The following is a 13,604-nucleotide window of genomic DNA, read 5'->3' as shown; positions in this document are numbered from 1 at the left end:
ATATCACTATCAATGTTAACACATGCTAGGAAGAGCAAGGAAGTAAAAGGACGATGAACAGGAAGGTTAGTTACCCAGTGATGACAGGGTAAAGACCTAAAAGGAAAAAGCCACTTGGGTATCTAGCACTTCCAGCTGGAACCACAGCAAGAGCATGTCTTTATGCATCTGTGGCACAGCGAGAAAGCCACTGTGGCTGGGGAAACTATTCAGGGCCTGCAGACAACAGTCAGGCTTTTACTGAGTGAACAGAGAAGCTGTAACAAAGTTCATTTCTTATAGCATGCATGAGGCCCTGAGTTGGATCCCAGCACCTCAAAAACTAGCTTTTGCTTGTTTCTTGTGCAATGCCAAGGATGAGGCCCAGGCCTTAAGTGAGTACTCCACTATTAAGATACACCCCAAGCATTATCAAAGGGTTTTAAATAAGAAAACAACAACATACTTTTTTAAAAAAAAATTCTTTTTTTTTTTTTTTTTGAGGCAAGGTCTTGCAGTATAGCCCAGGCTGCCCTTGAATTTGCAGATATTCCTCTTCTGTCTCCTGAATGCTGGGATTATGGACATGTACTACCAAGCCTGACAATTTTTCTCTTTTTTTGAGACAGGGTCTCACTGTGTAGTTTAGGCTGGCCTTGAATTCACTACATAGCCCAAATTAGCCTCAAACTCATGACATTCCTTCTGCCTCATCCTCCTGAGTGCTAGGATCACAGGCTTGTGCCACCATGCCCAGCTCAAATTTTATAATTTTGTCATTAACATCTTTCTTGAGGTATAACTAAATACAATAATCTACAGATATTTAAAGTGCACTTTTTTTTCCCCAGTACTGCAGTTTGGACCCAGGGCCAAACATTTAGTCAAGTTCTCTACTGCTGAGCTACACCTTCAGCTTTTTCTTTTTTTTTCAGGTAAGATCTTGGTAAATTGTTCAAGGTGACTTCAAACTTGCAATTCTCTTGCCTTAGACTCCAAAGCAGCTGAGTTTGCAGAGATGCATCACCACACCCAGACTAAACTATAATTTAATACACAGGGGACTATCGACACAATCAACATAACACACCAGGTGTGGTGGTACACATCCATAATCCCAGCATTCTGGAGACTGAGGCAGGAGGATGGCCATGAATTCAAGGCCACCCTTGGCTACAGAGCGAGCTCAAGGCTAGCCTGAGCTACAGAGCAAGACCCTGTCTTGAAAAACCCAGCCAGGCAGGATGGCACACACCTGTAATCCCAGCACTCAGGAGGCGAAGGCAGGAGGATCGCTGGGTGTTCAAGGCCAGCCTGGGCTACAAAGTGAGCTCAAAGCCAGACAGAACTGCAGAGCAAGACCCTGTCTAAAAACAGAAAAAGAAAAAAAAAAAAAACACATGCACATGCGTGCACACACACCCGCTATAATATGTAAGACAACCATCCAAAATTTTTTGTGTTGATTCATGATTTTAATTTTGGTTTTTGATTCAGAACCACTCTGCTGTCTGATCAGAATCACAGAACTGCTGTGTGGAGAACAGAAGAAAAAGGGGCAAAAGCAGACACAAGCAAAGCAGTCCACAGGGTGGACTTGTGGTGATGCTTGTAATCCCAGCTGATGCAGAAGGCTGATGCGGGAGGGTTGCCAGGCTGGGCCCCATCATGAGACCTTGCTACACACATAAGCCAAGAAGCCACTGCGATAAATCAGGGGAAAGATGATGGTGGCTTGGGCCAAGGAGCTAAGTAGTGCCTGGAATGAGTAGCTGATAAATAAAACCCTAACTTTCCAACTCGTGGCTACGTATCCATCTCAATTCAGTCCCAAGATGACTGCGTCTTCCCCTAGCGCAGGGCTGGGCCTATGCTACTGCAGGCGCTCCTGCCTGCGTGAGTCTGTGCAGCCGTGTCCTGCTGTCCTCCCCTCCTCCTTTGGCATCTGCTCTGCATTAGTCTGTCCCAGGCCTCCGCAGGCGCCGATGATTAAATCATCATCATTAACCAGGGCCTGCCCCCCATCCCCGGCAGCAGGGGGAGAATGGGGGGGGGCGGTAAGAACACTATCAAGTCCCAGGGGTCTGTCCCACCCCACCCTAGCCCCAAGCACCCTCTCCGACACTCCGCAAAGCCCCGAGAAACTCTCGCGCCGAGCCAGGAGAAAGCCCGCCATCTGGATGAAGCTCCGCGAGGCGGACACGTCAGCCGCCCAGGGCGACATTACGTGGAAAGGACCCAGAAGGGGTTTCTTCGGTGGGGTCGTCGTCACAGGAGACCGACGTCCCTGAGCAGTAGCTATAGTGATCACGGGCCTGTTTGGGTAGGAGGGGGCAGTCTTTCTCAGTACCCAAAAGTTAGTTCCGAGGTCGGGTCGGGTCTATTCACATGATCGACGCAGGAGGTCGATAAGATAGGACCCTGCCCCACACACCCCCCACTCCCTAATTACGACTGGGGAGGGGGAGGGGCCAGTGGGGCTCAGGTGAGCGCACAGGGGAGAAAGGGACATGGGCGGGGCCTTACAGAGGGTGAGCGAATCCGAAAAGACCTAGCCACTCGTTGCTGGGAGACAAGTCCCGCCCAGCAGGCGGCACCGGAAGTGGCAAGCCGGGCTCAGCCTTTAAGATGGCGTCTCCTCAGGGGGGCCAGATTGCGATCGCGATGAGGCTTCGGAACCAGCTCCAGTCAGTGTACAAGATGGATCCGCTACGAAATGAGGTGCAGGGGCGGCAGGGTTACTGCTGTGGTCCGCTAGCAGTGCGAACTAGGGCGGACTAAAGGACGGGCGGTGGCTGGCCAGGAGCCCAGTGCGCTTGCGCAGAGACTGGGGGCCAGATGCGCATGCGCGATGTTGGTTCGCTTGCCAAACTCCGAGCTAGGACGCCTGCGCATCGTGCCTCCAACACCGTGTAGTTTTCTCTGGGCAAGAAGGGTCAAGCGAGTCCACGTAAAGGGAGCCCCCGCTGTGAACTGAGCCCTCTGCTGGGCGGAGGAGGCGTGTCAGTTCCCGGAAGTTATCCCTGCTGACAGCTCAGGGTGCGGGATTTGACGTATAGTCTGATCCAAGAGGCGATCCCCCAAAATGGGAATTCACAAGATGTGGGGTGGAGTAGGGTAAGTGTGAGGAATGGGTGGTCGGTGACGGAGGGTGTGCCCGCAGGAGGAGGTCCGAGTGAAGATCAAAGACCTCAATGAGCACATTGTTTGCTGTCTTTGCGCTGGCTACTTCGTGGACGCCACAACCATCACAGAGTGTCTTCATACTTGTGAGTGCCCTGGATCAAGCCTGGTTCTTCCAGGCCATTCCTCACCAAGATGACTGCCTTCTTCTGTCTCGGTCCCCCATCTATCCCATGAATCAGGTTCCCAGAGGGCCTGAGATTCTACTCTTCTCTTCCTCCAGTCTGCAAGAGTTGTATTGTGAAGTACCTCCAAACCAGCAAGTACTGCCCCATGTGTAACATAAAGATCCATGAGACACAGCCGCTGCTCAACCTCAAACTGGACCGGGTCATGCAGGACATCGTGTACAAACTCGTGCCTGGTTTGCAAGATAGTGAGTGACCAGCTTTACTTGGGCTCCTTGAGGACAGCTTGTAGAGACAAGGGTTTTGGTGGGTGGGACTTTTGGGTATACAGGGTGTTCAGGGTCTCACTACTAGATTGGACTCGTAGTGATCCACCTGTTTACAGCCTCCCAAGAGCTTGGATTATAGGCGTGTGCCACCACACCCAGTCTCAATCACCATCTCAGAGAGCTTTGGGGGCGCAGGCCCAGATCGAACTGGCCTAAGGTCTTCATCCACTGAACTATTTGGCCAGCCTTTTTTTTTTTTTTTTTTTTTTTTTTTTTTTTTTTTTTTTTTTTTTTTGCAGAACCAGGGATTGAACTCAGGCCCCTGTGAAGCACTTATTCCACTGAGCCATCTCCCCAGCCCCTTTTTTGTCTTTTTGAGGCAGGATTTAATTATGTAGTTTAGGCTAGCCTTGAACTCACTGTGATCCTCCTGCCTTAGCCTCTTGAGTGCTGGGATTGCACTATGCCTGGCTTTGGTAGCACTGTTACACATAAAGAGGCCAACAGTCAGAACAAAGAGGGAGAACTAATTCTTTATTACTGTACTTCACTCCCTCCTAGGTGAAGAAAAGCGGATTCGAGAGTTCTACCAGTCCCGAGGCTTGGACAGGGTCACCCAGCCCAGTGGGGAAGGTATGTCCTTGGCAGGAGGGTAAAGCAAAGCTCCCCAAGCATTCCTCCACTTAGTTTTGCTTAGTGGGAAAAGGGGGAAGTGGAGCCTATACCATCCTCCTCAGTACTCTGTTTTTCTCAGAGCCAGCCCTGAGCAACCTTGGACTCCCCTTCAGCAGCTTCGACCACTCTAAAGCGCACTACTATCGATATGATGAGCAGCTGAGCTTATGCCTGGAGCGGCTGAGGTGAGGTGCAGATCAGGAGTTGTGGGAGGTAGCAGTGCCAATGACCCATAGCCAAAAGGAGCCTAGGGAGAAGTCAGGCAGTATCCTTTCCCTTCAACAGTGTATCGCAGTTCTGGGTGGAGGAAAGAGGGGAAAGATAGGGCCCTCTAACCTATTTCTGTTTCTCCCCAGTTCTGGCAAAGACAAGAATAAAAGTGTCTTGCAGGTGAGAGGGGACTGAAAGGAGGGCCCCTCCAAAATGACGCACCTCCCCATGGCCCTTCCTTCATGCACAGTGTGCTCTTGCCTCCCATCTCTGCCCCTAGAACAAGTATGTCCGATGTTCTGTTAGAGCTGAGGTACGCCATCTGCGCAGGGTCTTGTGTCACCGCTTGATGCTAAGTCCACAGCATGTGAGTAATCCCACAGTAGGTGCTTTTGAGGAGGGGACTAAGGGAGGGACAGATTCTAGGGTAGAATGGTAGGGACACAATTCTAGGGACACTGTCCCCATGTCGCTTACAGGTACAGCTTCTTTTTGACAATGAAGTTCTCCCTGATCACATGACAATGAAACAGATATGGCTCTCCCGCTGGTTCGGCAAGGTAAGCAGGGATAAGGGTGAGCTGAGGGGCCCCTGCAAATAATGCTGCCCACTGACCATTTCTTCCTCTTTATTTCTCCTTAGCCATCCCCTTTGCTCTTACAATACAGTGTGAAAGAGAAGAGGAGGTAGGGGCCAAGCCCCAGTTTACCCCTCTCCCCTTCCCTCCCCAGATATTTATGTGAAATTAACTGTGGCTTTATTTTTTGAAATAAAAGCTTTTAAAAAGCATTCATCTTCTTCCTCCTTTACATTCAGGCTTTTTCCTTTCCTCAAAAAAATCCTGAGCTTTGGTGTAAGAAAAAGGGTCTCTCCTCTCCTGACAGAGGCCCTGAGCCTCTTGCCAAAGGAAGGGGGTAGAGGATCCTAGGAAAAACTCAGAAAGTGTGCTGAAACTCTGGCCAGCTGCATGAGCTCTCTGTGGTGAAGGGCTGGTTTTCTGCAGGGCAGCTCTCACCCTGCTTGTCTGCCACAGCATTATGGTGCAGGCCTGCATGGGAGTATGCTAATTCCATGTGGGTTAGAAAGGATGCTTGAGGTCGAACAATGATTGAGGCAGATCTGAAAAGGAAAAAGAAAAATCCAAAGAATTGCATCTTGTTCTAGAGCTGGAGGGACAGGGACAGAAGAGGGAGGAATCTAGAAAGGTACAGGGATGAGGTAAGGGCCCGAAGATAAAGTGGGAGCTGATGTGGAGAACAAGAGCAGTGTCAAGTAACAAGAAGGAAGTGGCCATATGACAGCTCTGCTGGGCCATTCAGCCAGCATTCCTTCCTGTGTGAGTCTTGTATTGTCTGTGTGAGCCTGGCCAAACCCCCTGGGCTCTGGCAATAAACCCAGCCAGTGTCCTTGTTCTTCGGCCTCTGAATGGGACAGCCAGAAACTTGCGGAACCGTGGCAACAACATCCAAGGTGGGACCTCCTGAGGGAAGCAAACTGGATCAAACAATGCAGCAGGCAACATAAAAGTCCCACAAATGTGAGGGTAAAGCCCAAATCCCATGCCAGAAGACATCTAACTTCAGGGCTTAGAAAGTTACTGTAAGGTTTGAAGACCCTGAGCCTCCATGGATGGAGGTCAAATGGCAGAGGAAGTGGTGAAGGCCTAGGAGTGGTTGCTTTGCAGGCCCTTGAACTGAATAAGAAAGCTCAAACCAGGAGAAAAACCCAAGTTCCATTTTGAAAGTTTTTCAACTTGACAGTCTCCCTGAATTTCCTGGAAATCCTGCCTTGGGAAAAAACCCAAACCAGGAGAAAAACTCAAGTTCCATTTTGAAAGTTTTTCAACTTGACAATCTTCTCAATTTCCTGGAAATCCTGCCTGACCCCACAGATAGGGATTGAAAGAAGGCAACCCACAGGGATTGGAGAGGCTGAAGGCCTACAGAAAGTGCTCCACTGTGGCTGGCAGGCAACAGAGGCCTAGGTTGGGACAACCCCAAAGCCATTGGTCTGGATACAGCTCCTTCCTGACCCCCCCCCCCCAAGATTCTCCAACTTCCTGTTTCCTGGCCTCAGTCCCGAATGCTTCCCCACTCTAGAGGGCTCTCTCACTCCAGGAAACTTTTCCCCCATCCAGGACGCTTCTGTTTCTAAGGTCTTTGAGCCTGCAGGCTGCAACACCAGCACAGACCTTGGGCTTTTGGATGAATTCTCTCTCTTAAGACTCCCCATTCCTTTCCCTCCAGATCAAAATGCAAGTTGTTTCTCCAGGGGTCCATGTGCAAACAGCATTCTTAGGACGAGTGACTAGCTCTGGCGCCGTGTGGGCTAGAGGAGAGTAGCTGTGCTCTTGGGAACTTTGGGGTAGCCTGAAGCCTCCGAAATTGGGGAGCATTCTGGGTCTCCTCAGAGAGGTCCTCTGGTTAGGCCTTTGTGGAAGCTGTCCCCCAAAGGGTGTGACTAAAGATGAGTGATCCCAAGGCCAAGGCTGAGGGACCAAGAACCAAACCTCAGGATGAGTCCTAAAAGCCCAAGGTTTGAAGTGGAAGGCAGTCAGGCCCAGCATTCATTTTGTCTGTCAGTGCAATGGCTACAGCAGCTGTGATGTGTCCCCTGGGTCGCCTGATGCCTACCAGCTGGGGCTCTGAGCAGCTGGCCAGGCCAGGTCTTGGGTCCATTTCCCCTTCCCTTCTGAGGTGGGGTCTCCAGGGAGGGGGTGGGCGAGCCATTCCCCGCTGTCCCCTTGGAGACCAGAAAGCTCAGCACTGCCCTGACCCCAGAGCTCTTTGAACTCAAAAGAGATGCAACCCAGCCACCCCACAGTGCAGCCAGCCCTGCCTCAGCTTCAAGTCAGTCCTCACCAGCAGAGCCAAATCTACCCCTGCCTGTCAGACCCACCCTGTCTCCCAACCGCACTAAACCCAGGCTGGAGGAGCCCACTTTTGGCACAGAAGATGGGTCCCTCAAAGCCTGACCAGTTTCTCCCAGGGTTTGCGGAGAGCAGGTGGGGCAGGGTCTGAGCCTGCAGCACGTATCTTGCAGCGCCATTGTCGCCTGCCCGCAGGATGACCCCGAGTTCAGGGAATTGGGAGTCTGCAAACAGGGCCCTAAAGGCGCACAGACTTGCCGCCCCCAAAGTAATGAAGGAACCTAAAACTTCAGTCTCTGAATCGGGTCACTACACAGCAACATCTGAAGAAGAAACACATTCCTTAAATGTATGCTTGACCGGCTCCTCCTCGACTGCCGTCCCACTCTCCCGGCCTGGATTTGCCTCTCCGTACCACTTCCCTAGGTGTGGGGAGAAGTGCATCTAAGACACTGTTCTTGTTTACTGCCTCAAGAGGGGTATTCTGAGATTCTTCCGACCCCCACCTCCCACCCGCACTTAACTGAGAATTCCGAGGAATGCGAGGGTGGCACCTGAGACGAGGGGTGGTATATTGACCCAACCTCGGCCGGCTGAAGTAGGGGTGGTGAGCTGCAGCTGGCTTGGTGGGGGCACCCGAGGGTGAGAGGCGTGGGTGCCTCGGCTGGAAAAGAAAGAATAGGACTGGGGCGTGAGAGCGGGACGTGTAAAAGCCAGTGATGAGAGTCAGAGCATCCTAAGTGAGAAGTGGGGTGCCTTTCCCCCAGGGGTGAAGGTTGCGATGTGAGGGTCTTTACAAGGAGAGACAGTGCAAAACCTGAAAGCCCCTGTAGAGATGATGAGGGAACCCTTGGAGACCAGAGACAGGAGACTGCGGGAGAATGAGGATGTGAACGAAAGCTGTGGGTCCCTCTGCAAGCTGTGGAGCAGGCTGGGATTTGTCGCTGGGGAAAGACCTGGGCAGGCAGGGTTTGGCCTGGGGTGGGGGATAAGGCCAGAAGAGCTGCGTGATGAGCTCCTGGCGCCACCACCTTCCTGGCTGGCATGGGGGGGGTGTCCATGAGACAGCTGAGAGCCCCCTCAAACCCAGAACCAAGGTTTAATCTCTTAATCTCCCTCATTAATCACTCACCCTCCTCTTGGCCCCCTTCTCGGATCCGGTTTCGCCCCAGCTCATGTTCCAGATGCTTCATTGGGAAAAGCCCCCTTCTGTGGCCCCGGGATAGTCTGGACTACTCCCTGGCCGCTGAGATGACCTTGGTTTGGCTTCTGCTGTCCGTGGCATCTTCCTTTTTACTAGTCTCTGTGTCCCACCCCTCCCCCAAACTCCTGTCTGGGGACTGTCCGACCCCATTACCTGAGCAGAGCTGCAGAGGAGAGAAGGTAGTCTGGGAGGGTGGAAGGGGAGGAAGTCAGGCCCATAAGGAAAGCCCTATACTCCTCACAGACACACAGGGGTAATTGAGAGCAGAGGTAGACACACATAAAAGCCGTGTAGTGGACGCATGAGTGCCTGTTGCAGTGTCTGTTTGGTGACATGTCTGGGATATGGTAGGACAGTTCCTGCTGCCTCTTGGGATCTGCTTTAATTGCGGGTTAAGTGAAACCACAGGATGGTGCTGAGGCCTGTGGCCAGAGCATCTCCCGCCCTCCCCCATACCCTACCATTAATAACCAATTAACAAGATCCTGAAGCAGCTCGGCTTTCCACCATGGCCTGGCTCTGCTCCCTGACCCAGCAGTGGCTTATCGGGCTTCAAGTTTATTGCCCACGCCACTATGAAAGCACTATGTGAAGGTCAGGGTGTCTGGGGGTGTCATCGGAGGGGCTCCTTTACCACTATTTAAATGTGTTCCCATCTATGTCAGGGAGTATGGCTCTCCTAAACCATGCTTGTGGTGCCCCAAGGAAGACAGGTGAACACAGAGGGGCACTGCCTATGTGGTGAGAGGTGCAGAGGTCAGCAGAGAAGGTGACATAAAGGACATTCAGGAGGGATGGTGTAGTTCCTCATAGCACTGGGGGTGGGGGTAGGGATACTAGAAAAAAAACATCAGTTCCCAACTGCCCTGACAGCAAAGCAGCATCTTCTTTGAGAGTGGCAGTGCTTCTTGTCCCTTGGGCTGTGTATGAGTCTGTGGCTGTCCCTTGCCAGCCACTGTGTATGAGTTGAGCTAGAAGAAGAAAGCTGAATCTTTGCCAAGACTCCACTTTAGGGTAGTATTGTCTCACAGCTGCCTTCTTTCTCCACAGGAAGTTCTTTGGGTGCTCAGCCAGATGTAAGCCCAGGGCCGGAATAAGTGCAGGGGTGAAAGGAGACAGGGCCTGAGTAGGAATGAATAGAGCAGCCTCAGAGTTGGTGTCTGGGTTGGCAGGGGCTCCATCAGATGGTTGGGCCCACAAGCCTTCAAATCAGTCTTCCTGGGGAGTGACTCCATCCTGCTCTCTGAGACTGGTACTGAGCATTTAAGGCTGGAGGAACCACACCTGAACTACAAGAGTTCCCTAAGAAGTCACTAAGAGACCAATAGAGCGAGTAGGGGACCTTCAGTGGAGGACCAGCCTCCCTGGCCACGACTCCTTCTGAGCACCAGGGCTACCTCCAGTGCTGCATTTCTCTCTCCTGTGGCTCAAGTCTCCTTGTGTTTTGAGTCATTTGGGACCTCTCAGCCTTGCTACGGCAGACTCCCGTCTATTTACCTGCACTAGCTTCTTCGTGGCATTCCCATTATTGTTGTCCCTCAGCTGGGCCAAGTCCTCCAGTGTCTCACCTCCCAGGCCCCCTCACCACGCTAATCGCTTCCAGCCACCAGATCTGTTTAAGAGAGGTGTTCTTTTTTTCTCTTTATTTCTTTCTCCTTCCTTTCTTCCTTCCTTCCTTCCTTCCTTCCTTCCTCCCTCCCTCCCTTCCTTCCTTCTTTCCTTTCTTCCTTTCTTTTTTCCCAGGGGTTGAGGCAGAAGGGGCCAGGTTAGGAGTCTGAGGTCTAATTGAGATCAGGGATCCTAGCACAATCAGCCCTGATCCTCCCCCTTCCAAACACTGCAAATTCCCAGACGTTGGGGCCAGAAAAGTAGTTTTATCACCCACGAGTTTGTGAGCTGGTGGCGCGGCAAGGCGGAGAGGCGGACGGCACACAGTGCGGCCCCGTTTGCGGCCCTCGACTGGCAGCAGGTTTGACGGGGTTCTCCCTGCCCCTCTCCAACCTGTAGATATCAGGCTTATGGGACGTCTATGGGCTCCAGACCTCCGTGGCCCTGGAGAAGAGATAGGGGCACAGAAGGAGGGGCGCACGGGACTCGAGAGCCGGGGGCGGGTCTGAGGCAGGGGGCCCAAATTGGGAGCCCAGGCGGCCTCAGAGTAAAGCGCAGCGGGCGGCGGGACCACTCCACCCCGGAGGGCCATGAATTCGGGACGCCAGCCCCGGACACCCTTCAGCATCGCGGACATCCTGGGCCCACGCGTGGCCCCCAGATCACCTTCTGCGCCGCAGCTCCCAGCGCCGGGCCCCGACCCTGCATCGCCGCTGTGCGCGCTGGAGGAGCTGACCAGTAAAACCTTCCGCGGACTGGACGGGCGCGGGCCCCCGCGACCCTCTGAAGGTACCCGCGGGCCTCGACCCGACCTTAGCAGCCTCCCTCCTCTGTCCTGTTCTCACTCGGTCGAGCCACCCTAATGCGCTCCTGGCCCGGTGCACGCATCAAGACTCGCACCTGTGGCTCCTGCCCTCTCCTCTGTCCCCTGCTAACTCGGGTCCCTCTCCGAGGCCGTGGAGAAGCGAGAGGCCAGTGGGTCGGTTCGCTGCAGGCGGGACAGCGCGACCAGCAGGCTGTGAGAGACAAAAGGCCCCAGGCCGGGCAAGGCGTCGTGGAAAAGGCTGGGAGGAGAGTCCTCCGAGCTGTGCTCCGCGCCTAGCTTCTTGGGGCGCTGGGGGTCGAGGGTCCCGGGCGGTGTCGGGCATGCGCTCCCCGCCTCCTCGCTCCCGCTCCTCTCACCGCCGCACTTGGGAGCTGGCTGCTGTACACGGATTGCCCCGCAGTCCTCAGGGGGCTAAGGGGTCCTTACCCTTCGCGAGGCCGGGTCGCGGTCCCTCCTCTGCCTGCCTCTGGTGCCACCCCTAACCTGCTGTCCTGCACAGCTCCCGGCGGCCAGACCTTGCACCAGATCGCCTCCGGCTTGTCCCGCCCTTCTTTCCTTCTACTCCCCGCAGCCCTGCCTTAGCCCTCAGCTTGCCCCTCGGGAACCCCAGTGGCTGCACTTTGCGTCCCCATCCCCAACCTCAGCCCGACCCCACACGCTTCGGTAAGTTACACAGCTCTGGTTCCCCGCCGTCTTCCAGGCTCTTTTTCTCCGGCCGGCCCCACGGACCTGTCCCCACCCCCAGCGTTTCCTCCCGGGGCACAGCCGCATTCCCGCCCTCGGAATTCTAACCCCGTTCCCGCCCTCTCCCTGCAGGCCAGGCCGCCCGAGACCCGCTGGACCCTGGTTCTACGGCCCGCAGAAGGCGCAAGACACGCACTGCGTTCACTGCACAGCAGGTGCTGGAGCTGGAGCGGCGATTCTTTTTCCAAAAGTACTTGGCACCTTCAGAACGTGACGGACTGGCTGCTCGACTCGGCCTGGCCAACGCGCAGGTTGTCACTTGGTTCCAAAACCGCCGTGCCAAGTTCAAGCGTGACGTGGAGGAGATGCGTGCCGATGTGGCCTCGCTCCACGCCTTGCCACCTGGAGTTCTGTGCCGTCTAGCGCTGCCCAGTGGTGTGCCGAGCCCTGGCCCCCGCCCCAATGGAACCGACTCCGGGGCCCACTTATCAGACGAAGAGATACAGGTAGATGACTGAAGGCAAAGCCACCGCCAGCCGTGGGCTCTGGGGCTCTGGACTTCTGGGCTCCCTGCTCTTGGTCTTGTTTGTCCGTGTTGGGGTGGAGGGAAGAGGTCCCTCCCAGGTCTGTTCCCGCCTACAGTCCAGACGCCCACCTTTCCCAATTGTTGAGAATAAAGTTGAGGATCTGTTGCTAAACACCTCCATGCAGACCTCCGGGCCAATAACAGCGAAATATGCTTATTACTGGAGAGATTTGGTGGTAACTCTGTGAAAAGCACTTGAAACGCAGGATGGTTCCTTTAGCCCTCATAGCAACCCGATAAGGTAGGTGTATAATTATGTCAATTTTACAAAAAGAACTTCAAGGTCAAGATTTGATCCAAAGGGGGGGGGGAGATTTGATCTGGACATCCAGGCAACCTTCAAAGCCATGTTTGTCATCTTTCTGCTCAGTAGACAATGGACACAGGGAAAGGAGGCCAGGACTGTCTGTGGCTGCAGGCCACTAAACCCTTACTAGCTGCCTGTGGTCGAGGACGCTATCCTGCCTCTCTAACCAGAGTGGCCTGGGAGAGCTCTAAGATAGATGCTGACCCCTGAGAGGCCACAGTGTGCTTGATCTTGTCCTCTTTCCCCACCCTTGAATCATTTGTAGTGAGTTCCCCCTCTTTCCCCTGTCTGCATTAAGAACCCTATGCTGAGACAAAATGAAGGCTGTCCGCAGAAAGGGCACCCCCTACCTCTGGGGCTTGTGTGCGACTCCTGCGCTGACCATGTACCCACCAGGACCAGCTGGCAAGGAGCTTGTTGGGCCAACTTCAGTGGAGCTCTGAGTAGTTAGACTTGCCTGCTGGGGATCCTAGCCGAGGGCCAAAGCTGACATTTCTGACATTTATTTATTCTGTGGAGATTAATCACCCTCTTGCAGAGTGATGGGGGAGGGGAAGGGACACTTGATAGCTATAGGACTTGCTGGTCTCTGGCTGACCCAGCTGATCTTTGGAAGACTGTGCCTAGGTTTTTCCGTTTCTCTGTCTCTCCTCAGTCTTGACTCTCTTCAGACTGCCCCCTGCTTCTGCCCAGATATGACAACTCCACTTCCAAAGTTGCCCCAAGGGTTGGGGGTATCAGGAAGGCCCCAGTTGCAGATGGAGATTCAAGGAAAGGATGTTATAGGGTGGATGGACAAGATGGAAAGCAAAGCCAACTGTGGTAGCATACACCTGTGATCTGAGCACTTGAGAAGCTGAGGCAGGAGATTTGCCACAAACTTGAGACTTGCCTAGGCTACACAGTGAGTTCAAGAGAGCTTGAACTGTTGGACACATGCCTATAGTCCCAGCATTTGGGAAGCTGAGGCAGGAGGGCCACCGTAAGTTCAAGGCCAGCCTGAGTTACACATAAAGACCCTGCCTCAAACTAAAACCAAAACAAACAAACAAAAAACTGGAAAGTAAGAGAGGAC

The 13,604-nt window shown here is 53.6% G+C and overlaps 2 protein-coding genes across 2 annotated transcripts; both read left to right on the top strand.

Annotated features, from left to right (window-relative positions):
• The first annotated feature begins 2,541 nt into the window (after positions 1 to 2,541).
• Pcgf1 (polycomb group ring finger 1) lies at positions 2,542 to 5,234 on the top strand. The gene is made up of 9 exons (XM_004634119.3): positions 2,542 to 2,700; positions 3,143 to 3,248; positions 3,386 to 3,538; positions 4,121 to 4,192; positions 4,314 to 4,419; positions 4,591 to 4,624; positions 4,725 to 4,811; positions 4,924 to 5,004; positions 5,088 to 5,234. The coding sequence occupies exons 1-9, from the start codon at positions 2,608 to 2,610 to the stop codon at positions 5,133 to 5,135; spliced, it is 780 nt and encodes a 259-aa protein (XP_004634176.1). The 5' UTR covers positions 2,542 to 2,607; the 3' UTR covers positions 5,136 to 5,234.
• A 5,482-nt stretch (positions 5,235 to 10,716) lies between these two features.
• Positions 10,717 to 12,154, top strand: Lbx2 (ladybird homeobox 2). The gene is made up of 2 exons (XM_004634118.1): positions 10,717 to 10,915; positions 11,769 to 12,154. The coding sequence occupies exons 1-2, from the start codon at positions 10,717 to 10,719 to the stop codon at positions 12,152 to 12,154; spliced, it is 585 nt and encodes a 194-aa protein (XP_004634175.1).
• The last annotated feature ends 1,450 nt before the right edge of the window (positions 12,155 to 13,604 follow it).

The sequence above is a fragment of the Octodon degus genome, unplaced genomic scaffold, assembly GCF_000260255.1.
Source record: "Octodon degus isolate 3935 unplaced genomic scaffold, OctDeg1.0 scaffold00058, whole genome shotgun sequence".
Classification (NCBI taxonomy): Eukaryota; Metazoa; Chordata; class Mammalia; order Rodentia; family Octodontidae; genus Octodon; species Octodon degus.
Note: the sequence above shows the minus strand (reverse complement) of the source record. Positions and strands in the feature narration are given on the sequence as shown.